We start from the raw sequence: 26555 nt of genomic DNA, 5'->3' as shown, positions 1-26555 counted from the left end.
AGTCACTTTGGATAAAAGCGTCTAACAAATGATATGTAATGTAATGTAATGTCTGGTTTCATATGTCCAGTAAGACATTTCTGAGAAATACTTACTTTCCATCAAACCAAACTAAAGTCAATTTAGCATTTATTTATCAATGGTACATTTTATAGAGGTAGGTGAGGTCTGTCACGGCCACTTAAACAGCAGATCTGTAACCGTATGTATGTATGTCTTTTTTTTATATATGTATTGTGGGGGAAAACTTCTGTGTAGCAATGCAGTGGGAGTCACCGACTCAGGAAGGAGACACGGGGAGAGCTGGAGCTTTGATGGCAAACACTGATGGGTTTATTAGGAGCTTCGGCCGGAGAATTCACAAAACAAGTCCAAGAGCCAGAGGTTCTGACTTCACGGTAGAGTTGCCACGTCAATTCTGAAGAACTCTACCCCAGACTAGGGCTGTGCAATTAATCGTATTTTAATCGCAATTACGATTTTGGCCTGCCACAATTACAATAACAACATAATCGAAAAAAACGATTATTTTGCTTTGCTAGGTTGTGACAGTGCACTGCAACATATTTGATCAAATGTATTTGTATTTATCATATTTATATATGTTTAGTAGCTTGTTGAAGTGCGCTCCAAAATATTTGTTGATCTTGTTATTGGTATTTATTATAATAATTGAATTTTACGTTCAGGGAAATCAACAGTTAAAAAGATACTGTTCAAATTATTATTTGTATTTAAAAGTTCAATAAATGGATGTTTTCAAAGACATGAATAATCGTATTTAATAATCGTGATATCAATTATTGACCAAAATAATCGTGATTATGATTTTTGCCATAATCGCACAGCCCTACCCCAGACCCATGTATTTAGCTAGTTCAGAGAGAATAATCAACATTGTGCATAACAAGATAGAATCATAACACCTCTATCAGCTGACGCCAACAGGCAGGAACAGGGAGACAGAACACTGAGAGCACAGCAGCCAAGGCTACAGGTGCGTGTGCTCAGTCAGGACAGTTTGAACTGATAAACTGGGTCAAAGTTAGGGGCCCCAACAGTTCCTCTCTTTATTTGTAGGGGAAAACTTCTGTGTAGCAATGCAGTGGGAAATATTTTGGACTGTTTATTTCTTGTGTCTTAATTTCTCTTATTGCCTTGTTTTTTAGCATGTAAAGGATGAAGAACCCCCAGGGTTCAGCCAGGTAGGATTTAATCTATCTATCTATCTATCTATCTATCTATCTATCTATCTATCTATCTATCTATCTATCTATCTATCTATCTATCTATCTATCTATCTATCTATCTATCCATCTATCTATCTATCTATCTATCTACCTGTGTGTGTTTTTGTGTGTGTGTGTGGGGGGGGTATGTATAGTATGTCGTCATTTTTAACGACATACTATACTACACCTGGTTAAACAGTCTATATGCAGTAAGCTGATATATCAAGTTTGACTGAAAGCCAAAGGACCTGCCCAGAAACCTGCAGGAGGAGGCTCTTAAACACATGGATAAATACATATCTGTTGTAGCTCCTCGATACAAACACTCTGGGAGCAGTTCTTTGAAAGTGTCCACTTAAAATTGAATTTATAATTGTTTAGGGTAAAATGACCTCTCAAAGTGCAAAGGTGTTGTTCTCGCTGGACGCTGAAGCTGTGGGCTCTCTGAAAGATGGAGCTAATTTCAAGAAAAACCCAGAGGATGGTAAATGTTACATCATTTACAAAGACAAGAGCATCAATGTTCTTAAAGCGTGCAAGAACCAGTGCAAACACCAAGGAGGGTTGTTCATCAAAGACATCGAAGACCTGGACGGCAGGTGAGCTCCTTCTATTATTCCACGTTTTAAATGTACTGTATAGAGCGGGGGTGTCCAACCTTTTTTCACTGAGGGCCACTGAGGGCCCGGCGCCACGAGGGGGCAAAAGGGGGCATTGCCCCCTCAGTTGTCTTATTTGCCCCCTCACTTTGAGCATCATTCATCCATCGAAAAGTAAAATAAATGTCACAATTATTAAATAACTTTAAATAATTATTTTCCCCGACACACGTTACTATGTCTAGATCAGATTTTTTAATTTAGATTAAATTCAAAGTACCTTCCCGCAAAATATTGGACAAAAGAAACTCGGCTAGTAGTGTCAACTAAATCCTTTTAGTATTACAACAAAAGTGCTTTAAACGAGGTAAATTACGAATGTATGTTCTCAATCGCCAAGTATGGGATTGAATATTACATTTGTTTAGATTAGATTTATTGTCCCCAGGGGGAAATTCATTTTCACAGCACTGTGAAAACAATATGAAATCGACAAAAAATAAGACAGACATCTACAGATAGCACCACACGTACAGAAATATATTCGAAGGGCTGGGCCGCTCACTAGAGGTGAGGTATATTGCCTCATAAGTGAAGTTATAGGTTAGCAAATTCAATCAAATCTCGGTCATTTATTCTTGATACTTGAATTTGCATTAAGAAAAAAAACAGTTACAAAAAGTGTTGGTAGCTCATCCCTTAAAACAGAAGCTTCAGACTGCTTATAATAAGGGGAAATATGAAGGGTATATTTCAAACTTGTTATACTAATAAGGTATTGGGCTTTTTTTTATCAACTAAGATGTGTTATAAAATGTTTTCAAATGTAATTTATTTGAAAAGTGGGAATACTAATGTGTATTATCTGTTTACTATATATTTAAAAAAGTACAAGTTTCGGGTGTGGGCCATCCTCCATTATAGTTTAAGAATATTCTGAAAGAAATTCTAAATAGACAGCGGGCCGCAGTTGGCCCCCAGGCCGCAGTTTGGACACACCTTGCATTTACTGGTTTTCATATCAGAATCAGAATCTCTTTGTTAGTCCTGCAGCGGGGAAATGTACAGCGTTACAGCAAAAGTGGAATGTAAAAAAGGCATGCAATAATCAAAAAGAAAGCAGAAATTTGTCATAAAATAGAAATAAAGACAAATAAGTACACAACCATGGCTAAAGAAAATTATAGCGGGAATTTAAGTTAAACTAAGTGACATAAAAAGCATGTTATAGTATTGAGACGTCACCAAAAAGTTTATGAATATATGTATTTCATTCACATTGTACCTAATCTGCATTACTTGCACATTGGTCTTGCACTATTTCATTGTTTTTTATATTTGTTTTATTTCATTTCAATCTTTATTTCGGCCTCTAAAGACTTTGATGACGCATTATAGATTTTAGATAAAAACCTTTTGAAAAGCTAATAATTAGACAATTGTGTGTATTTTGGTCTGAAATCTGAAATGTTTAGCTCTGACTCTCAATCATTGCTTTCTTTGACCTCACTTTCTTTCTACTTTCTTTTTTAACTTATCCTTTAGTTATTTCAAGTGTCTCATGCTAAACGAACCCCCCTTTGGAAAATGTTAATCTGCAACCCAATATTCCGAAAATTCAACGGATCCTGGCCATATTTGTGTAGCATATAAAATGTATTTGCTCTCAGCAGATAAACAGGTTACAGCAGTGACGTGCGGTGAGGTTCATGGCTGGTGAGGCACTGACAGTCAGATTTACAAATATTATATTTTGACCTTAATCGAAATATTCGGTTATTTTCAAAAGCTTTTTTAGTCTGATGCTTCGATTCATTTTAAACAGACCGTTCAACAAAAGGATACCCAAAATCTAAATATTGGATTGTTCTTTCTTAGTAAGATCCCATTTTCATTACAAATGTGGTCTTACCTTGACTTGAAGATGAAGTCCATGCTATCCTTCTGGACAACAATCTCTATTACTTTTTTGTAAAAGTCCTCCTTATCTTCCTGTAGTTTCAAAAGTCTAGTTTGTTGTTTGCGTCTACCGTCTCTGCGTAGAATAACAGTAGCAACAAGAACCTGTGGGCTCACGTGCGTCCCCTTCAGTGCGGCAGAGGTTATGGCTGCCTCTCCTGGTGCTTTTTTCATTGCCGTTGTATGATGAGACCAGCGAGCCTAAATATCATATATACGTGAAATAAGTTATTTAGAGACTATGGATGGCGAGGATAAATGTAATAAAGGGATCTACAAACATTGCATTGGTGACCTACAGTGAGATGGTAACAGGCATGCGCTTAGTGCCCGCTTTCCAGACAGTTTCTGTGGGGTGACGCATTCTGAAGTGAGGCAGAGCTCATCTGTGCCTCACCTCGCCCTACAGTAACTGGCGGCTTGAGCACGCTCACAAAATAAGTGCCCGCGCTAAATTAGTGCCCGTGCTCCAGCAAGTTACTGTGGGCTTACGAGAGGCAGAGCACGTCCCTGCCTCACTTCTCATTGCTCCCGTAGCGGAGCTCGGCAAATTTGCTGATTTTTATAAAAAGCGATTGGAATCATACATAAATCACACTTTCAACACAGATCAGTGGAGACATTTTATTATTATTACTATTTAGTTTTTCGTTAGTTGTTTTTCCGTTACATTGGAGTATGACAGGTGAGGCTCTGCCTCAGACCCGGCTCCAGGATGAAATGACTGAGGGGGCTGTTAACAAATCCGAGGGGGCGATTTTTTTTTCACAACAACGAAAAATACTGGCAATGTAATGAATTGACACACCAAGCTTTTTTCCTTCTCACTGCTCTACAATCTCTTTGCTTCTTTATTTGTATTCCGGATTTACCCCTCTCATTCGGTTCTTTTCCTCTGATCTTTAACGATAGTACATTATTAGATGGCTGCACTTTGGTTAACAGACTAACATTGATTTCCTCAATGTATAAATTGACTGGCTCTGTAATTATACCATAACCTTTTCTCCTCTATCTCTTAACTCGTCTTCCTATACAGATTTACTTACTTACTTACTATCTACTCTATATCAGGATTAAAGACAAATTAATCTGGTTGATTTTTTATTTCCAGGATTGAATGTTCAAACCAAGGCCTAAAACCTGGCATTTCATAACAAAGTGACTAATATATAAACCAAATGTAATATTGGATAAAATACTACACCAAATGGACAGACACAGATTAAACATACAGTCCCCTGGTTTGTCTCTAGAGTCTAACTGCCATGAGAAAAATCAAATCAATGTTCCAAAATCCGTCACTGTCGCTCATTGTACCAACATGGTTTATATAATACATAACATATTATTATTATAGTAAAAGGGCTCGCTTTGGCAAAATCCTGATCCATACAGGCAACCCTAAATAATAACAAGTAACCATCATGTGTGGTGCTATCTGTAGATGTCTGTCTTATTTTTTGTCGATTTCATATTGTTTTCACAGTGCTGTGAAAATGAATTTCCCCCTGGGGACAATAAATCTAATCTAAACTCATTTAATATTAAATCCCGTACTTGGCGATTGAGAACATACATTCGTAATTTACCTCGTTTAAAGCACTTTTGTTCTAATACTATGGATTTAGTTGACACTACTAGCCGAGTTTCTTTTGTCCAATATTTTGCGGGAAGGTACATTGAATTATTATTTTTTTAATTTAACCTTTATTTAACCAGATAAAAACATTGAGATAGAATCTCATTTTCAATGCTGACCTGGCCAAGAAGGCAGCAACGTTACACATAACACATAACACAAACATATAAAATACAGAGAACATAACTAAGAAAACAAAAGACGAAAAAGCAGTCACTACATTGTGCACATTAGGGACAGTAAGAAAAGTACACTACTTATTACTGCAAGAGCAGCTGGTGGTGAGGACTTCAGACAACTTCAATTTAAAACATGATATAGAGACAAGTGCCATCAGTTTTAGGCTTGATTGAAGGTCATTCCAAGACCAAGGACCATAATAAGAAAGTAGAACAAGAAGAAGAAGAAGTAGAGGTAGAAGAAGAAGAAGTAGAGGTAGAAGAAGAAGAAGTAGAGGTAGAAGAAGAAGAAGTAGAGGTAGAAGAAGAAGAAGTAGAGGGAGAAGAAGAAGAAGTAGTAGAAGAAGAAGTAGTAGAAGAAGAAATACGCTAACGCTACAAACAGGCACAACACTGTTACTCTGTTTTTACTGACATGCAGGGGTTAAATTGGGCCGGGGCTGTCCGGGGCTCAGCCCCGGCACATAGGACGATGCTCTGACGTTATCACCCTCGCTCATTTGTCATTTGTTTAAGCCATATGTTAAAACATCTCACGTTCTTAATATAGACTTTATTTAGGGTCGATATGTGTTGACTTTACTTTAAAATAGCAGATCTCTGTGAGGATATAGTTTTTCCGCTTAGTGAACGTGTGTCTCTGCTCCGATCAGGAGCTGCAGCACCGCGGCTCCTTCGTACAGAGAGTCTGCAGCGGTGTGTGCGTGTGTGTGTGCAGAGAGTCTGCAGTGGTACCGCCAAACCCCCGACCTGTCTTGTAACACGGAGCCCGTTTCCTACACCATCAGGGCCGGTTCTAACCAATTTGCTGCCCTAGGCGAGATTTTAGCTGGTGCACTTTAAGCACACATTACTAGAGACCTGATCTACTGTAGGGGGTACAACTCTAAACACCCATATGAAAAAGATCGGTTTACATTTTAATAACCAAATATGTGAACATAACCAATAACCTACCATAGCCAATAACAAATAAATGTAACTTATTTAATTTTTGTTGTTGGCCGGTTTTTGGCATAAGCAACATAGGCGGTCGCCTATGCCAAAAACCGGCCCTGACTTAACCTAACAACTTATTTAATTTGTTATCACAATTAATAATGTCATGTTTTCTTTTATTCTTGAAGAGAATGTCTTTTTTTCTGGCATTCTTCCAGGATTAACAAAAATAAGAATAACATTGAGAAAAATCTTTGAAGTAAATGGCTGTTGTTAAACGCTTCCCACATTTACTTCAATCGTACAGTAGAAAAGATAAAAGTATCCAAGGAATACACAATAGAATATATAAAGAATAAATGAAAAATCTCTACAAAAGACCAATACACTACAAAAACTGAAACTTATTGACATAGGTAATATACATCAAAAAGGCTTCAAATGTATTCAGTATTGTATGAACATGTTTTAATTGGGGTGTGGACGTCACATCCTCTAGGGGGGGTCCGGGGGTATGCCCCCCCGGGAAGAAATGTTTGAAAATGTAAAGTAAAATGCTTCAATCTGGTGCACTTTAAGCACACATTACTAGAGACTATCTAGGGCAGTGGTTCTCAAACTTTTTTCAATAATGTACCCCCTTTGAAAAGAACATTTAGCCAAGTACCCCCTGGTCAGCGCAAAAACATTTTTTTAGGGAAAAAAGCCTATATAAAGAGGTACAGTAGGGCGCTGCACCATCAGTGTCTGATTTATTAAAACAACAACCTTGTAACACTTAAATGCTACATTTCAAATGTTTACAATCCATCACTAAATTCATGGCAAACCAAAACGCTAAGACGACATTAGTTGCATTGAACTGATCTTTTTAATAAGTTGTACTTACAATGTAGTGAGAAACATGGGCTTGTGCTTCACTGAGGATCTTTGTCATTCTGACAGGGAGGCAAACTGCAGTTATTACACTTCGCGTTTTGAAATATATGTAACTCTGTTAATATAAAACCCACACTGCTCAAACTTCGTTACTTTTCCTAAAATTGGTATATTTATTTATTTTGGGGCGTGGGGAATGAAGAGAAAAATATATATGAGCATTTTATGAGCATGGGATTTTGACCCCTCATACAAACATATGCATAATGCTGCGCTATACTTTGCGGCCACACGCCGTTGCCAAGCATCGCTTATTGTTTAGGTCCTTTGATAAGCAGGCAGTCATATAATTAACTAGAAGTAGCTAGATCTGATAGATTTGGACATAAACGCGAGTGAAGTATAACCGGACACGAGAGAGAGATCAGAGATCAGATCAGCTGCTGCTGACGGAGAACACGGAGGTCTTCCGGATCACAGCTCCCCCGCTGTGACGGACCGGTGAGCGGAGCAAAATACACTAAGAGTTAGACCTAACACACTTAGAAACACACTCTGGAACTAGCTAAACTAGTTAGAAATATATGTATTCTTTACTGTCGGGTCATTTAGTACAGGTTCAGCGAGCTGCACGAGACTGACGGGCTGTCAGGAGAGGGAAAGAGAGAGAGAGAGAGAGGGAGAGGAAAAGAGAGCACCCCGTTTATTTTTCCCATTTTATTATCCAGAATTACTGTAAACTTTTGAATAAAGTAGTTAATCTACTATTAGTAGTTTGTTTAAATGCATTACTTATGTTGTTTTTTCATTAATATAAAATACATCTCACGTACCCCCTGCAGTACTCCAACGTACCCCTAGGGGTCCGCGTACCCCCATTTGAGAACCACTGATCTAGGGGGTACAACTCACCCATATGAAAAAGATCGGTTTACATTTTAATAATCAAATATGTGAACATAACCAATAACCTACCACAGCCAATAACAAATAAATGTAATTTATTTTGTTTTTGTTGTTCATTCATATCTTATTTTACCTAGTTAACATTTATTTATGCATATTTTTTATCTCTCAAGTTTTAAACGATATTTCTGGTTTACTGTCCTATAGCATACATTGAAATGATTTCAAACCTGTTTATCCCAATAATTATAAAGGAGTGCCTTGGAAATATTTGTTTACATAAATTGCATTTATCTCTCTCGCTCGCTCCCACGCCCACTTTGGCTGTGAGCTGTGGGCGCCTGATAAGCCAACACCCCCCATTTTCATCACTTACAGCGCCCATCGTACAGGGCAAATGAAAAGTGTAACCGGGGTGAAAAGGGTGTTACATTTACTTAATTATGAATGTTGTTACATCAAGGCCGAAAATTAGGATGAGCGCAAACAGAGCTGCCAGCGCAGCGCCCCCCCAGATCTGGCGCCCTTAGGCGACCGCCTATGTCGCCTATGCCAAAAACCGGCCCTGTAGACCATGCTAAATGTATGTCTGCATAAAGCTGAGTTATGATCGGTCATAATAACACACAGAATTTGGTGATGATTACATAGCTTACAGTGAGATTTACTCCCATACTTTTGGCCATACTCACGCAGCCCTACAAATGAATTGAGATTTCCACACAAATGTTCTTTAGCAAGTGTGCAGAGCAGTGTTGATTTAAAAAAGCAATTTGAAGGTTGGATATTTGTAAACCTTTTTTTGTGTATATACCGGTATATTAATAATTTAAGATGTAAATGAATTCCAGTTTATTTGTAGTACTTTCTATTTGTATTGTGACATTTGGTGGCATCAATGTGTGCATTTGATACAGATAATGGAGCAGTTGCTTTAGGGCCACAGTGTATATCCCTTAAGGTCAAATAATGAGATCCTCGACCTCCGCCCCCCTCTCGCACCTCCACACAGAGCCCCCCCACATATCAAATCCCAACTTAACCCCTGCTGACATGTAACATTTTATTTCACCTTGCTCTATGTTTTTTAACGCACATTCAAAAACTGGAACATTATCGGGAGTTTCAACCGGGTACCGGCCACCGAAAAAGGGGACTTTGCCCGGAAAACGGGGACGTTTTGGTCACCCATCCGACTGTGTTCACAGCTAAGCACACACGCTAACATTAATTAAGACTACAAGCTCACTTGGGGTTGAGGCTTTTTTACACGTTGCTTGACTGCCTGCCCACATATCTGATCTAGACATAGTAACGTGTATTGGGGGAAATAATTATTTAAAGTTATTTAATAATTGTGACATTTATTTTACTTTTCGATGGATGAATGATGCTCAAAGTGAGGGGGCAAATAAGACAACTGAGGGGGCAATGACCCCTTTTGCCCCCTCGTGGCACCGGGCCCGCTCTGCCTCCCCTGCCTCCCCTGACTGCACGTCGCTGGGTTACAGTGCATTAAAGGTCGCCTATTATGCAAAATCCTCTTCTTCATGTCTTCTACATCAACATGTGTCCCCACTTCTTCACGTCTCTTCTACATCAACATGTGTCCCCACTTCTTCATGTCTCTTCTACATCAACATGTGTCCCCTCTTCTTTATGTCTCTTCTACATCAACATGTGTCCCCTCTTCTTCATGTCTCTTCTACATCAACATGTGTCCCCTCTTCTTCATGTCTCTTCTACATCAACATGTGTCCCCTCTTCTTCATGTCTCTTCTACATCAACATGTGTCCCCTCTTCTTCATGTCTCTTCTACATCAACATGTGTCCCCTCTTCTTCATGTCTCTTCTACATCAAAATGTGTCCCCTCTTCTTCATGTCTCTTCTTCATCAACATGTGTCCCCTCTTCTTCATGTCTCTTCTACATCAACATGTGTCCCCTCTGTGGAAAGAGACTCTGAAAGTTTCAGGAACAAAGATTCTCTCTCTTTTTGTCCTGATCCATTTATATAAAAACCTGTCTGAAAATGAGCTGATCAGATTTTGGCCACTTTATGATGTCATAACGATGTTTTGGTTTGTGTAACCATTAGCCAATCACCAACCAAGGTACCCCCCCCCCCCCCACCTTATCACCTGAATATCCTCCTAGAGTCCATTGTGTTCTTTTTAACCAAATATCTCTCAGAGGGGCGTGGGGAGTGGCTCCAGTATGTCTATATGTGTCTGCCATAATCACAAAACTGGGATTATGAGGTGTCTACATGTCTTCAATTACCACTGACAGTCTCTTTGTTCACAGGACTGTGAAATGCACGAAGCACAACTGGAAGTTGAACGTGTCAACGATGAAATATGTGAACCCACCTGACAGTTTCTTGCAGGACGAGCTTGGTAAATTACATTTTCTTTGTTGATGTCCATGAATAGTTGTCTGTGTGAACTTTTGCACAGCATTCACACTGCTGTTCTTCAAATCTTTATTCTTCAACTTCCACTTCTTATTATTTCAACCAAATAGTTTGGCTCTCAATAACTTCAGCTACAGAAACCATTCAAATATCAAAATATTCAGGATTTTCAGCACATGATGGAAAACCTTTGATCTCTGGGCTCACACAGGTGTTTGATAACGTTGTCACCATGATAACATTTGATCTCTGGGCTCACACAGTTGTTTGATCATACCTATTTCAACAGAAACCACCACTATTTTCTTACCCCAACAAAACAGTTTTTACTATTCCTCAACATAACCAGTAAGTAAGTAAGTAAAACCTTATTTATATAGCACCCTTCTCAACATAAAACAGCAGCAGGTAATACATAGGATAAAACATACGATAAAACACCAATAAAAGACAGCCACTAACTCACCTCCTCCGACGCCCCAAAGGCCTGTCGGAAAAGGTGGGTCTTTAACTGCCCCTTAAAAATCTCTATTGAGGCAGAGGTTTTTATTATCTGGGGGAGTTTGTTCCAAAGCCTTGGGGCCACCACCTCAAAGGCACGGTCCCCCTTAGTCTTTAGCCTGGTCCGGGGCACCCTTAGGAGGCCTTGCTCAGAGGACCTCAGGGCCCGAGTTGTGCTGCGAGGGTGGATCAGGTCATTAATGTAGGCTGGGGCTTGGCCATGGACAGCTCTATATGTGAAGACCAATACTTTGAATTGGGTTCTGAGATGGACAGGGAGCCAGTGCAGGGCAGAAAGGATCGGAGTGATGTGGCATGTCTTTTTGGACCGAGTGAGCAATCTGGCTGCAGCATTTTGGACCTGTTGTAACCGGGTTATTGATGTTTTGTTGAGGCAGGAGAACAGAGCATTACAATAATCAAGCCGGGATGAAATAAAGGCATGGATAGCCATCTCCATTTCTGCGTTGGATAGAACCCCCCTGAGCTTGGCAATGTTCCTGAGATGGAAAAAACACGTACATGTACGGGTCAGTAGTTTTATGTGTTTGTCTAGTAGCATAGACTGATCGAAAGTTACACCAAGGTTTTTTATGTTTGCCCTTATGTTACCACTGAATGAACCCAGGTGTTAGTTTGAATTACTAACTTTGAACACATGTGACTCCTGGAGCTTAGTTCAACATGTAGGGCTACCCAGTGTTAGACAGAGGTGGAAAAAGTACTCAGATCTTGTACTTGAGTAAAAGTAGAAGTACTCAGATCTTGTACTTGAGTAAAAGTAGAAGTACTCAGATCTTGTACTTGAGTAAAAGTAGAAGTACCAGAGTGTAGGAATACTCTGTTACAGTAAAAGTCCTGCATTCAAAATGTTCCTCAAGTGAAAGTAGAAAAGTATTCTCATCAAAATATAGTGAAAGTAGCGACAGTAAAAGTAGTCATTGTGCAGATTGGTCCATTTCAGAATAATATATATGATATGTTTTATAATGATTGATCATTAAAGTGTTCTCAAAGCTGGTAAAGGTGCAGCTAGTTTGAATGACTTTGTATACTGCAGTGCAGGGTGGCTTGTGAATTTACTCCAGGTGGAACTAAAGTCTGATTTAACACTTGATTATATTTCACATCATTCATCCAGATCTGTAAAGATATTAAATAAATGTAGTGGAGTCGAAGTACACAATTTACTTCTGAATTGTAGTGGAGAAGAAGATACTTTGACTGAAAATGTACTACCTCAAATGTGAACTTAAGTACAGTACTGCTCCCCAGTGTGTTAGACAGTGATTCTGACCCTCACCAGCTGAGCATGTGTGTATTATCTCATTTACAGAAGTAGAGATTTTGGATGATGGGGGGCTTCAGTTGGTTGAGTTGAGCCCCGTCGACCCCTGGCTGGCGGACCCTCGAGAGCCCGAGGAGCTCCAGGAAGGAGAAGTGAAGGTTTGTTCCCTGTGACACAGTCGTTTTTTATGCTTTTATTTTGAAGGCAAGGCAAGGCAAGTTTATTTATATAGTACTTTTCAACACAAGGCAATTCAAAGTGCTTTACAAAAATGAATAACACAGGTACATGAATAAAAGTTATAGTCTTCCCGTTAAATTATGGTTCTTTTGACAGTTTTCTAACCCTTTTATTTTCCTTTCATCCTTCTCTTTCATCCATTTTGCATCCCCAGATAACACATTTTCCTGTTTTACTGTTACCCGAACCCATCTTTGACCTTTAAACCACGTTTCTTTTCGATTCCCAGAATTAGGATATTTAAACCTTGAAGGCATCTTTGGGCACTGATTTGGGCACCTGCAGTGGCGGCGCCAGAGCATTTTTGTTGGGTAATCTATGGTAGGGCTAACCCATACAGTGGTGGTGCTCAAGTCAGTATTTGCAATGTAATTACATACACGCTATATCGCCCCCCTTGACAGTGAAACGCCACGCGTGAGGTTTAGATTATTTCCCTGTCTCAATCAAAATGGAACTGTATGAAATAAAACGGCACATTTGTCTTGTAGTAAATAAAAAGGGATCACTGTGAACGTGACGTATGATAGTACACGTTGAAGATCCAATGGGGATACTGAATGGCGGTTTCGATTGATCTCAATCAATAAGGCATGACGCAGATCCAACGTTGCGTTGCTCTGATTGGCTGTAGGTCTATTCAAATTGCATTCGGAGGCATTTTGATCTGACCGCGGCCGCGCTGATATTATAACGCCAGAGAATTTCCACACCTTTAGTGTATAAAACTCCCCCACTACTTAGACTATTCCTTGCACCCCTCTTATAGCATAAGCCCGAATGGTCTCAACCATATTGCATCAGTAACGTGCACTTGTTGTTACAGCAGGATCAGTTTGTGTGCTGTGGACACGACCCGTATATTTTCGCAATCCGTGTTCTCAACATTTAGCATTTCGCTTATTATTTAATTGAATTTGCATCACTTTTCATGGTGGGGCTATGTTGGGGCTAAGCCATTTCTTGGTATGGCTGTAGCCTACCCCAGCCATACCCTGGCGCCGCCACTGGGCACCTGGTGTAATTGTATATATTGGAGACGGATGGTTGTGGGATTAGTGCACCAGTATGGCATACTGTATTGTTTTTTACCAGGGAAAACACAAGGAGGCCACAGGAAAGGAAAAGGGTCAAAGATAAAGGAAAATGTATTTTGGTAATAATGGATTATGTAATAAATGCACAAAAACTACGATCTTGTCTGGACGTGGATCACTCCCTGCGCACGATTCGATCTCCGGTGCCTCAGAGGCAGTTTTACCTTTGAGTTAATGTTCAGTTTTACTCCTCTATGATTATGGTTATATTGAACTCCTATTTCCAAAAGTGACAACATCATTTGAAAGAATCCTCCATCACGGCAGGGGGCTTCATTTAAAAAATTGATGAAACACAGGAAGAAATACACTTGTTTCCATCACAACCAACTTGAAATGTGTAACGCCCATTGTTGCATAAAAAGGGTCAGTGAAACACCCCATATTCATATTTATTAATTCCACCTGCAGACGCACAGGAACGACTCAAGGAATGACAGAAAACCAGATGCATTCAAGCTGGGTTTGCACATTGAAGTAGAAAACAGTTGGGGCTTTATTATTCATAAAAACGATTTATATTTATTTTATGTTTGTACGCCAATTTCTAAGCAAACAGCTGATTGCAGCTGTTTACTTAGAAATTGGCGTACAATTTGAGTACGCCACGTTAAATGAGGCCCCAGACTGACCCTCAGTGTCCATTTTGACACAACACAATCATCGACTCCAGGATTCAGCCTACCATAACAACATATTGAGGCTGTCCAACATCAGCTCCTGAACAGCGAATATGAATTGTTTCCATCAAATTGGAGACACAGGGTCTCGCGTTTTAATAGGGTTAAACTAAAGACCTCCTTTCTGCACAATCCTTAAATTAAAATGGTTAAGTCCTAGATAACATGTACCTTAGAGAGTCTTGAGCATGTTTTTTCTCTTCAGTGATGTTTTTGTTAAATGTCTGTTCCCTTCTATCTTGTCTTACAAACCCTTACCCTACCCTATATAAAGCATGTTTTAAACACCCCACAGGTGACGTACATCACCCACGCCTGCATGAAGCTGCAGTTTGGGGAGACTTGCTTCATGTTCGATCCGTGGTTGAAGGGTCCTGCTTTTGCCCGAGGATGGTGGCTCCTCCACGAGCCTCCAGCAGATGCCATGGACAGACTGTGCTCTGCAGATCTCATCTACATCAGCCACATGCACTCGGACCACCTCAGGTAAACTCTTCCATAGACACTGTCGTCACCTTTTATAATAACTCCATAAAAAGGAGTTAAAGGTCCCCTATTATACTGATTTTCATCAATATATTACAGGTCTCAGATATATACAGAACATGTCTCTGATTGGCTGAAACACCAAACAGGTCATTGCAGCATCCCATAATCCCCTCTGTTTCAGCCCTGTTTCCAAAGTGCTGATTCTCTGTGTGTTACTTTAGATGAAAATAAGGAGCCCCTCCCCACGCCCCTCTGAGAGAGATTTGGTTAAAAAGAACTCAATGGTGCTCTAGGAGGAGATTCAGGTGATAAGGTGGGGGGGTTACCTTGGTTGCTGATTGGCTAATGGTTACACAAGCCAACAAATCGTTATGACATCATAAAGTGGTCTAACGTGGGTATAATAGGGATGCAATAATAGTGAAATAGGGGTGTTAAAGGTGGTATTATTGTCTAGGTGTTATAAGAGTGTAACATGGGTGTAACGTAGCAATCAATTAATTTTCCAAAATATTATATGAATGTCTATTTAAGGGTTGCAGTCTGAGGAAACACTTTATACAGAGTTCACTCACTCAGACTCTCAGCAGTGCCCTCTAACATAGCAGAACTCATACATATATTTAGACAATCCCTGTCAGACAGTTTCCATTACTTTACTAGCCGTTTTGTCGTAAAACTTGGGGGAGGGTTGAACACCTGACTGTGACAAATGTGGTACTAAAAATGTTGTGAAGCAACATTCAGAAGTGCTGGAAGAAGACTTTAAATATCTGTGGGAAACTGTCGGCTCTCTAAATGCTGTGCACAATAAGGGGCCCACTCTTAATTATGGGTCTGAATATCTCTGACATTGTGATGACTGATGTTGCGCTCTCTGATCATTCCTGTGTTTTCTTTGTTTCCTGTGTTTTCTTTGTCTTCAAAAAGAGGTAACCACAAAACAGTATTTATCTGAAAACACAAGGGAACTGTTTACTCAGAATTTCTTCCACACGTGTCCTCCGTGACATCTCAGTAAATGAGCTGGTAGATCATTTTAATTAGATGGCAACTAAGGTAAAAGGAAGTGACTGGCAAGAAAATACCTCCATGGAGAAAGGCCATGACGGTGAGAACAGAAAAAAGAGAGTGTCGAAAAAGCTGAACGCAGGTGGCGAAAAACTAATCTCCAGGTTCATTTTGAAATCTGTAAAGAGAGACATGACCTTCTCTGACATAAATTCCAGAAACAAAAACAGCACAGGTGCCTTGTTTGCTACCTTCGACAGACTAACAAACCCTCCGGCATTATCCATAAGGGCCGTACGTATACGTTTCTACATATTTGTATTTGCAGGTGTTGAAAATCAAGAATGGAGATTAGCAGAAGCAGGAACAACAGATACTTCAAAGTACAAAGTGTTCAATAACATACTTCTAGTTTAACCAGTTTTGACAAATGTTGAAGTATAGATATATATAGAGCACCGGGTAAGGTACCTGCACTGAAAAAACTGAAACGTTGACTTTAATCAAATGTATTACGTCAACAGATTTCACATAACTGTATTAGGTTAGTTGAAAGCAATAATATTACGTTTAAATCAAAACATATTTGCTTCATCTTAATATTATTGCTTTCAACTAACCTAATACAAATGTGTTGATATGATACATTTAATTAATTTTCAGTTTTTTTACCCGCAAAAGAGGTTTAGATAAATAGATAAAAAAACAAGCATTAATAGCTGGTTATCATAACGTCATTCAATTATTATTGTTTTTTACTAACAGAAACATGGTGCGAAATAGCCTACCTTATTTTTCCGTCACTAAGATGACCTGTCCTGTCTTTTCTAGTTACCAGAAGACTATTCAGAGAGGAGGTTTTACTAGCAATTTTGTATAAATTGTGATTAGGACTTTGCCAATAACTCTGTATTCTTCAGTAGATTTTGCAGTGGTCATTTTTCCCGAGCTCTATGTATATCTGTGATTTGAACCGTCCTTTCTTTTGTAGTTACCCAACATTGAAAGACTTGGCACAGAGGAGGCCAGATGTACCCATTTATGTTGGGGACACGTCGAGACCTGTCTTCTGGTTAGTAAAGTCTTTGAGCTCGCTTTAATTCCTTACATCTGTTGCTTAAAATAATACTTTTCTTTAAATGTGTTTTAATGCCCCTTTTGTTCCTTGATACAACAGGTATTTGGAGCAAAGCCAAGTCCCACTGACCAACATCAATGTTGTTCCTTTTGGAGTCTGGCAAAATGTAATGACAAATACTTTCATAAAATATGTGTGAAGATAGGCTGTTATAATGGAATAATAATGAATAGACTCCGCTAATTGTTCACTATACTGTCCCTTGGTCTGCTTCAGGTGAACGAACACCTAAGATTCATGATCCTGATGGACGGTGTGCACCCCGAACTTGACACCTGCCTCATTGTTGAATATAAAGGTGCATTTTTGTTTAATTTTAAATGTTATTACAAGAGATGCATGACTTCCATAAGATAACCCTTAAATGGTGTCTGTATCCACTATCCTGTGACATTTGACAGGCTGTGTCCATGTGTAAAGTGGGTGTTATACCAGTGTAAGAACTGTGTTACATGGGTGTAATATAGGTCTAATAACATTGTAATATGGGTGTAACAAGGGTATAATATGGGTGTAATAACAGTGTTATTACGGTGTCAAATGGGTGTAATATTGGTGTTACATGGGTGTAATATACTGTAGGTCTAATAACATTGTAATATGGGTGTAACATGGGTATAATATGGGTGTAATAACAGTGTTATTACGGTGTCAAATGGGTGTAATATTGGTGTTACATGGGTGTAATATAGGTCTAATAACAGTGTAATATGGGTGTAAAATGGGTGTAATAGAGTTGTAATAACAGTGTTATTACGGTGTCAAATGGGTGTAATATTGGTGTTACATGGGTGTAATATAGGTCTATTAACATTGTAACATGGGTAAAATAAGTTTGTAATATGGGTGTAATTTATAAAAAGCAATCAAATAATTGTCCATATTAATGACCATGTGTTTCTGTTTTAGGTCACATGATCCTGAACACTGTGGACTGCACCAGGCCAAATGGAGGCAAGTTACCCAACAATGTGGACTTAATGATGAGTGACTTTGCTGGAGGAGCATCTGGATTTCCCATGACCTTCTTTGGGGGGAAATACACAGGTGAGACTCATTACATGTTACACTATCATGCTCCGAATAAGTAGAGAAACATAATAAGGTAGATCTCCATCAAAGACACAAGACAGGGGATGCCCTGTTGTTAAAACCTAAAGCCCTGTAGGCTCTGTCTGTTTCTTTCTTTGTCTGTCTCCGTGCGATATTGTCAGGTTTGGGTAAAATAACACAGACAGGGGTTATCCAGGTTGTAACAATAAGCAAGCTTTATTCAAAAACTGAAAGTGCTAGTGAGTTATCCGACTAACCGAGTGAAACAAGGTCAAGGCACAAGGAACAAGAACAAACTCACGGCCAGGAACATGCAGATTACATTGAGGACGACCGGACGAGGAACACAAGTGAAAGCAAGACTAAATACACAGAAGGGTAATCACAAGACAAGACACAGCTGGAGAGGGGAGGTTAAACACAGGGGGGGGGGGGGGCAGCAGGTGAACACAATCACACAGGAGGGAAACTAAAGACAGGAAGGCAAACACAGGAAGTAGGACCAGACAAGACTCAAGGAGCAAAACATTTCAAAATAAAAAGGTGGAAAATGGCAACATAAATCCAAAACCATGACAGACATATGATATATGTATCCTGTCCTTGTCTTTCAACCACTTATCAACCACGGCCCAAACATTTCCTTTAGCAGAAACACGCTTCAGTTTCAAAAACGCTGCAAATTTAAAAACACAAATGTGGCAAAACACAAGAAACATCTTCACTAACTGGACAACACATGCGCAGCACCATTCAGAAAGCGCATGTGTTGTCAACTTGGTGGTTATGTTTTTTCATTTGCATGTGTTTTTGTGTGTTTATATTTGCATCGTATTTGAAGCTGCAGCGTAGTTTACAAGAAGGCAGGCAGCCTTAAATAAGTTGGGAACAGGGGTAAGAAAAATGTGTTCAAATCCTCCCCAAAATGAGTGCTGTTCACCCATGGCCACATTATGTTTAGTAAGCCCCTCAATGTAGAAAATAACCGTGATGCCCTCATGTTTGTCACCAGATTCCTGGAAGGAAACTTTTATCAAAAACGAAAGGGTGAAGCTGCTGAATTACAAATCTGCGCTGGTGAAGTCCCTGGAGCCGAAGATCTACTGCCCGTTCGCTGGCTATTTCGTGGAAGCTCATCCATCAGACAGGTAGAACTTGCTCAGATTTCGTAGAGGAATACTAGTGGATGATAAATAAGACATGGGTTTAAAAGCTCATTATTTTTCCCCGGTTGAAAAATGAAGATGATATGTTTAGCTCTAAATCAGACTTAGTTCATGTGTAGTTTAGCTTGGAGAGATCTATGTGAATAAAAAGTAGGAGAGACGATGATAAGTTGACCCAGACCCTGTTTCCAGAAAACGTTCTATCTAATGTCATGTGACTACAAATTCAGGAAGTTAATCATTTATATCTGGCTAAGATGGAAAGAAGCAAATGAAATAAACGTGAATGATAATTTTCTCTCCAAGTAACAGCCCACACTTTGGTCTGTCCGGAGAATTAAACCGGCGACCCTTTGGTTCCCAAGCCAAGTCCCAATAAGAATGATTTGCGTCCATATAGTATATCATATGTAGTATACCAATAATATCTGTGAATCATTGACCTAAAGAAGAGCGGTCCTTTTGACATTGCACCACAGTAAAAGGATGTCTGAAGTGGCCTATTTCAGAATAATATATATTTTAAAGGTCCCATGTCATGCTTTACCGGTTATTACCCGTCCCCTTGTGTGTTATGAAGGTTTTTCTGCATGTAAACGGTCTGCAGAGTCACAAACCCTCAAAGTACAACCTGTAGCGAGTAAAACTCTAACACAGAAAAGACCTGTCTGTGCTGCCCCAGAACGCCTCGTTGGAGATTTCTCATTTTCCATTGTTTACTTCCTGGGTTCTGTGACGTGTGAACACCCAAATCAACAACAAATGACCGGATTGGCCCAAATGGACCAATCCGCGGAGCACCTCACACACCAGGATCCCTTGGCTAACTAACAGGGAGTCCCATTGACTTGCATAGAGCTCCCTGAACGCTGGTAATAGACGAGTTGGGATGGCGGAGAAATGCTCTCCGCAGACCCATTCTCACAGCGTTATAAACCTTTTTCTTGCTCAATATCAAGCCACACTTATTGTTTTTACTTCGGCTGTGAGTGTTTGTGTGTGCTCAGGATGAGCTTTGCTTGTTCTCGCTGTATCGCCGACCCGGAAACCTGTCCGCTCCTCGCAGCAGCGGCGAGCAGCAACGAGCCTCGCAACATCCCAACCAATCAGAGCACACTGGGCTCACAGGGAGGGGCGGCAGGAGCTCCAACAAGCCGTGTAGGACAGAGAGAGAATACACATACTATACAGAGATGCTGTATGAGAAACCAATGTGATTTTGGAAAATTGCACAATTTAAATCTATTCTAGTAGACCTCAACAATGGAAATATGATCAGTAGAAATGGCCATGACATGGGACCTTTAAAGAACATTTATTGTAATTGCATCTGTTTGCAGTTGTAAACGCTCATTTTTTATTATTTAGAAAGGCCTTCTTTCACAACAACAGGAAAGAGAATGGATTAGCTGGTAGGGTGTGCAGGAAATGACATAATCCAGTAGAACGTCAAAGGAAAGTGTGTATTATTAAATATGAGTTTTTATTTGTTTTATGTGATTTAATCCTAAAATGTCAGACGATCAATTTATCCGATAATGATTTAATTTAAGTTGAGTCACAGTCATATTTTAAGGGCGTTTTGCCACAGGTGCGTTCTTAAATTCAAATGACAGGAGACACTGAGAAATACTTATTATCTTCATTGTTCATCCGTCTTCATAAGTCTCTACTGTGTTCTGTGCATACAGATCCATTAGGGAAACAAACATCAAGAACAGTGCAGAGAACCTCAACGCGCTGATCAATAAAGTTGCACCAGACATCAAAACATGGACGCCCAAACCAGGCAGTGTGCTGGACCTCGGCCTCGCTCTGAGAGACCCCACTAACAGGTTGACAATGCTTTCCTGTGCGTGTGTGTGTGTGTGTGTGTGTGTGTGTGTGTGTGTGTGTGTGTGTGTGTGTGTGTGTGTGTGTGTGTGTGTGTGTGTGTGTGTGTGTGTGTGTGTGTGTGTGTGTGTGTGTGTGTGTGTGTGTGTGTGTGTGTATATAACAACACATTATTCTACAAGCAAAACCCATTACCATGATTCTTGTTTTGAAATGAAAGTCTGACGGCACTTTCAAACAATCTGACAGCGTTAGCATTAATAAGATAGCTAACTATGGCTGTCCTTTTCGGACATTTAGACTTAGCATTAGCAGTTAGCATTAATAAGCTATCTATCTACGGCTGTCCTTTTTTTTTAGGCATTTAGGCTTTGTCTTTGAGCATAACATTATGGATGTTGTCATTAATTCCACTAGCAAAACCTATATACATGGTTCTTGATTTTAAATGATTCTCTGACAGCACTTTCAAACAATCTTACAGAGTTAGCATTAATAAGCTAGCTAGCTACGGCTGCCCTTTTCTTGGTAAATATTTAAGACTTAGCATTAGCAGTTGTTAGCATTAAAAGCTAGCTAACTATGGCTTAGAAAATGTGCCAGTCACAGTTGTTTCTTCTAACTCACAAAAACGTACATTTGCCAGTCACTGTTAAAAAGGCTTTTGTCTACCCCTGTCTGAACTCAAAGCATTTTTGAGAACAGAGAACAGGAATCGTGCCCAGATTACAAAATAGGCTATATAAAGATTGTGCTGATTAATATGATAATTTAAACTACACACATGGAGACCCATCATAAGTTCACCTTCTTTGTATGTGTTTATTTCTTTTATTACACAACCAAACACAGAGCGGCCATCACTGATCCCCCGGCTAATGCACAAATCTACAAGGACAGATGGGATTTCAACTTGTATTTGAATGAACTAAACGGCGCCATCGGCTCTGAGATATTCAAACATAAAAGCTGGATCAAATTCTATTACTCCTGGGCAGGCTTTCAAAACTACAACCTTGTCATGCGGGTAAATATAAACTTGACATAGAAGACTCTCTTTCTGTTATTTTGTAGAATCGCAGATACTTTTGCAAAACCTTCCTGAGCGTTGTAAAGTAATCATGTTCACCATCTTAGCTTAGCATTTGAGCATGCTAACATTTGCTTATTACCAATAAACAAAATTACATTGAAATGTGCAGCATATTTGGAAACACGTGTTGAAATGTGGGTTAATGATTTGCTGGCAATCTTAAATATAATGCCTGAGATCATTTATTATATTATATTTTATCGAGATGCAGCTAGCATGGCTAATAACTAGCTCAACAGAAACTAGCTAGCCCTCTTGTCCTTTCTTGCTGTTGCTTGTTGATGTGTTTTTGATCCAGAGCAAATATTTTCACACAAATATATAAGGTGATCGAGACAAAGGACAACTTTGAACCCCATGCTGGTGGCTACGACTACTTGGTGGACTTTTTGGATCTGTCCTTTCCCACCGCCAGGCCTGGCAGAGAGCACTTCTACATTGAGGTGAGACATAGGAAATATTTAAACTCTAATACACAAAAAATCAAGTCATTTACAAAGAAATCCAGCTCAATGCTCATCAGGTGGAAGAAGCACTTAGATCCTTTACTTAAGTAAAAGTATAAATACTTTGGTCTGAAAATACTTCATGACAACTGAAAGTCCGATATTCAAAATGCTACTTAAGTAGAAATATAGCCAGCTAAATGTACTTAAAGTATCCAAAGTACACATGCACCATGGCCGTTTTGTAAGTATTATATTTTTATGGAATATTAAAGGTAGGGAAGGTAAGAATGGAGAAACCAGCTCGAGTGCGCTAGAATTTGAAACTACGCAGCCGAAAAAAATCTGCCCCTTCCTTCAGACTTCCTTACAGAGCCCCTCCTCCAACACACACGAACGCGCACATGACCAATGAGGGCACGAGATAAGTTTGTGCACAGATGGAAGGCTGACAGGCAGGTAGGCCATCCAGATATTTTAGCCGGGCCGGCTCAGATGATTGGTCGTGCTTTTTACAGCGCCACGGCTTCCACAGATGAAATGTTTTTATGTATTTATTGTCAAAGCATTTAATTTATTCATTGCTATCGGGATGTTAAGAGCATTCCATGGAATATAACAACAAGTGTTTCTGAAGTGAATTACCTACCCCACCTTTAAGTGATTCGTTCTTTTTATTGCTTACAAATACATGTAGGACATTATTAAGACAATTTAAGTTTGTTTTGTAATAAATCTGTAGTAACGTACTGCAGGATATCATATAAAAACGTCATATGTTTTATATGTAAACAATAGCTGGGAACTATTATTGTTAGTAAATGTAGTGGAGTAAAAAGGACACTTAATGTTCCAAAATGTAAGGGGAGTAAAAGTATAATCAAATCAAATCAAGTTTTATTTATATAGCACATTTAAAAGCGATTTTTGGTCGAGCCAAAGTGCTGTACATGTAATAAAAACACATTACTACAATCACAATAAAAGACAATAATTTACAACAGAAATATAAAAAACAAAAACACAGGGAATATTCAGGTGTCATGCTCCGCTCTGACTAGAAGGCCATGCTATAAAGTAGCATTAAGTGGAAATACTCAAGTAAAGTACGACAAAATAGTACTTGAGTGAATGTACTTCGTTAAGTCCCACCTCTGTAACCCATGAACGGTCTGTCGTAGACTCTTGTGCGGCGCATTATTTTACTCATCAGAGTTCCTGTTTCGTTCATGCAGCTTCAATGTTTTCTTGGTTTCATCCCTGAAGATCAAAAACCGGATCAGCGTGATGAGATCTGCGGTGCTGCACGGCCGTCTCTGGGATGATCTGTACATCGGCTTCCAGAACCACATAAGCCGAGACCCGGATATCTACCATCACAAGTAAACACACTTTGTCTCATTTGAAATGTATTTCAGTAGTAAACAGAAAACACCAGAAAAATCCCAGCAGTCTTTCGATTACTTCAGCACTTCTGAGCACTTCTGTTCTACTTATGACGCAGGTTTTCATAGCAAGACACAGGTCTGAGATAATAAGTTACACATGCCAACTTATAGAGTGGTGCAGGAACGAGTCCTGAAACCCGGAAGTGAGTCAGCATTGTACCACTTCCTGTTCCCTCGTCTCAGAGTCAATGGGTTTTTTGAACTAGTTTCTGGAAAATATCTGGAAATAAGGTCTGTGGTTGACACAAATGTAAGAGACGGATCATGTTCTGTTCTACGACATTAAATACATCAGCAGTGACCCCACTGGTGATTCTTGAAGAGTTGACGTGTCGGAAAAACGATGGTTGTTAACAAGTGGCTGAATAGGACTACAGAAGTTGTCGAGGACGTTGTACGTCATTACGCCGAACACGTAAACACACCCGCTAAGTTTGTTTGCCCCTGTTCTGCTTGAAAGCAAGTACCTGCCTCCTGCAAACTGTTCAAACAACACTTCAACTTGTACAATTTTGAATCTGTATTTTTGAATATGGATCTTAAGTTGGCGTGACGTTGAAGTCGTGCGACCCTACTTTATAGCATGACGTTAGCATTTTGCTTCTGGCGATTAGATCTATGATTAGAAAATGATAAAAGTAGGGTAAACATGTGGAGATTATCCAGCTGAACAAAACGTGCATTTATCAAACAGGTTCGTTTTCCACAGATCTTATTTTTTACAATATTCCAAAATCCTATGGAGAAATCCCGTTGTTTTTTTGTCGAGGGAACCCATGCGCAGCTTACTTCCGGGTCGGCCTCCAAATATACGTCATCACTGCAGCACTCTATTGTAAATGTTTTTAACGTTAATGTGTCTTGTCGGTCTCTAGGTTCTGGAACCACTTCCAGACAGAGCTACCAGTTTCCGCGCCAGACTGGGACGAGTTCCTGCAGCAGGCAGAGATGGGTTCGTCCTGTGAATTGATGTGAATATGACTTATTGTTGGGGTCTGGTATGACCAGTTGCTTATGGTAACTAATGATCGAAAGCTTTAGCAGGGCTTGTATCCGAGATAGTCAATTTGCCTTACTGAACGACATTTCTTTCGTTCAGTAAGGCAAATTGAACGAAATTGGCGTTTTTGCATACTTAATTTTAGCAGGTGATAGGTAAACATTTAGCTTAAATAAAAGTTGATAAGTGACGTAAACTTAGTGTACTTCGTCTGGAGACACTTTGACTTCTCCTCAAAATGATTTTTCTCTCACTGTAGTTTCAAAGCATGAAGAGAATACTGGGAAATGGAGTACATTCAATATGTGGTGACACTGGAACCTCTAGAAGGTCTGGAATACAATAATGCAATAATAATTCATAAAAATAATTATTATTAGTTTACAGCCTGTTCCTCTTGTGTGTGTTTCCGTTTCTACTGCGTTTCAAATGCAACAGACTCTTTTCCAGGAGAGTTTTATTAATTTAATCATAGGGAGTGTTGCTCACTTACACAAACACTACAAAGAGGTCAATTAACAAATGTGTGAAGGAACCACCTGCAAGTGACATGCTGACAAAGGGTAGACAATTAAGCTCCAAAGTAACATACATGTAATACCTTAAAGGTCACCTATTATGCAAAATCCACTTCTTCATGTCTCTTCTACATCAACATGTGTCCCCTCTTCTTCATGTCTCTTCTACATCAACATGTGTCCCCTCTTCTTCATGTCTCTTCTACATCAACATGTGTCCCCTCTTCTTCATGTCTCTTCTACATCAACATGTGTCCCCTCTTCTTCATGTCTCTTCTACATCAACATGTGTCCCCTCTGTGGAAAGAGATTCTGAAAGTTTCAGGAAAAAAGATTCTCTCTCTTTTTGTCCTGATCCATTTATATAAAAACCTGTCTGAAAATGAGCTGATGTCATAATGATGTTTTGGCTTGTGTAACCATTAGCCAATCACCAACCAAGATAACCCCCCCCCCCCCCCCCCTCACACCTTATCACCTGAGTAACAGACAGAGAATCAGCACTTTTGAAACAGGGCTGAAACAGAGGGGATTATGGGATGCTGCAATGATCTGTTTGGTGTTTCGAGCCAAACACTTCAGAGACATGTTTTGTTTTGTTTTGTTTTGTCTGAGACCTATAATATATTGATTAAAAACAGTATAATAGGGGACCTTTAAGTTTAATTGAAACACTATGTGAAACACGTCACAAGTTAAAGTTGAAGAGCAAACATGGAAAAAGGTTGGGTAAAAAGTAGAGACCAAATGTCACTGTGTGTGTGCTGTGTTCATGTATGTGTGATACATATTCTATCTATCT

General features: G+C 39.5%; 1 protein-coding gene across 1 annotated transcript; it reads left to right on the top strand.

Moving 5' to 3' along the window:
* Positions 1 to 974: 974 nt before the first annotated feature.
* On the top strand, positions 975 to 25911 carry cmah (cytidine monophospho-N-acetylneuraminic acid hydroxylase). The gene is made up of 16 exons (XM_034131455.1): positions 975 to 997; positions 1170 to 1205; positions 1614 to 1831; positions 10644 to 10735; positions 12590 to 12699; positions 14854 to 15044; positions 17050 to 17130; positions 17236 to 17302; positions 17413 to 17494; positions 18106 to 18243; positions 19262 to 19397; positions 21107 to 21250; positions 22101 to 22275; positions 22668 to 22784; positions 24054 to 24169; positions 25111 to 25911. Exons 3-16 carry the CDS (start codon positions 1620 to 1622, stop codon positions 25208 to 25210), a joined length of 1761 nt encoding a protein of 586 aa, XP_033987346.1. The 5' UTR covers positions 975 to 997; positions 1170 to 1205; positions 1614 to 1619; the 3' UTR covers positions 25211 to 25911.
* The last annotated feature ends 644 nt before the right edge of the window (positions 25912 to 26555 follow it).

The sequence above is a fragment of the Trematomus bernacchii genome, unplaced genomic scaffold (genome assembly GCF_902827165.1).
Source record: "Trematomus bernacchii unplaced genomic scaffold, fTreBer1.1, whole genome shotgun sequence".
NCBI lineage: Eukaryota > Metazoa > Chordata > Actinopteri > Perciformes > Nototheniidae > Trematomus > Trematomus bernacchii.
The sequence above is the reverse complement of the archived record's forward strand: the minus strand, read 5'-3'. Positions and strand labels throughout refer to the sequence as shown.

Excerpts from the sequence above, each read along its gene's own strand:
- cmah (XM_034131455.1), top strand. The coding sequence starts at position 1,620 with ATGACCTCTCAAAGTGCAAAGGTGTTGTTCTCGCTGGACGCTGAAGCT. Across the intron at positions 22,276-22,667 it reads ACTACAACCTTGTCATGCGG|GTGATCGAGACAAAGGACAA; the intron begins GTAAATATAAAC and ends CAAATATATAAG. Across the intron at positions 22,785-24,053 it reads GAGAGCACTTCTACATTGAG|ATCAAAAACCGGATCAGCGT; the intron begins GTGAGACATAGG and ends TCATCCCTGAAG.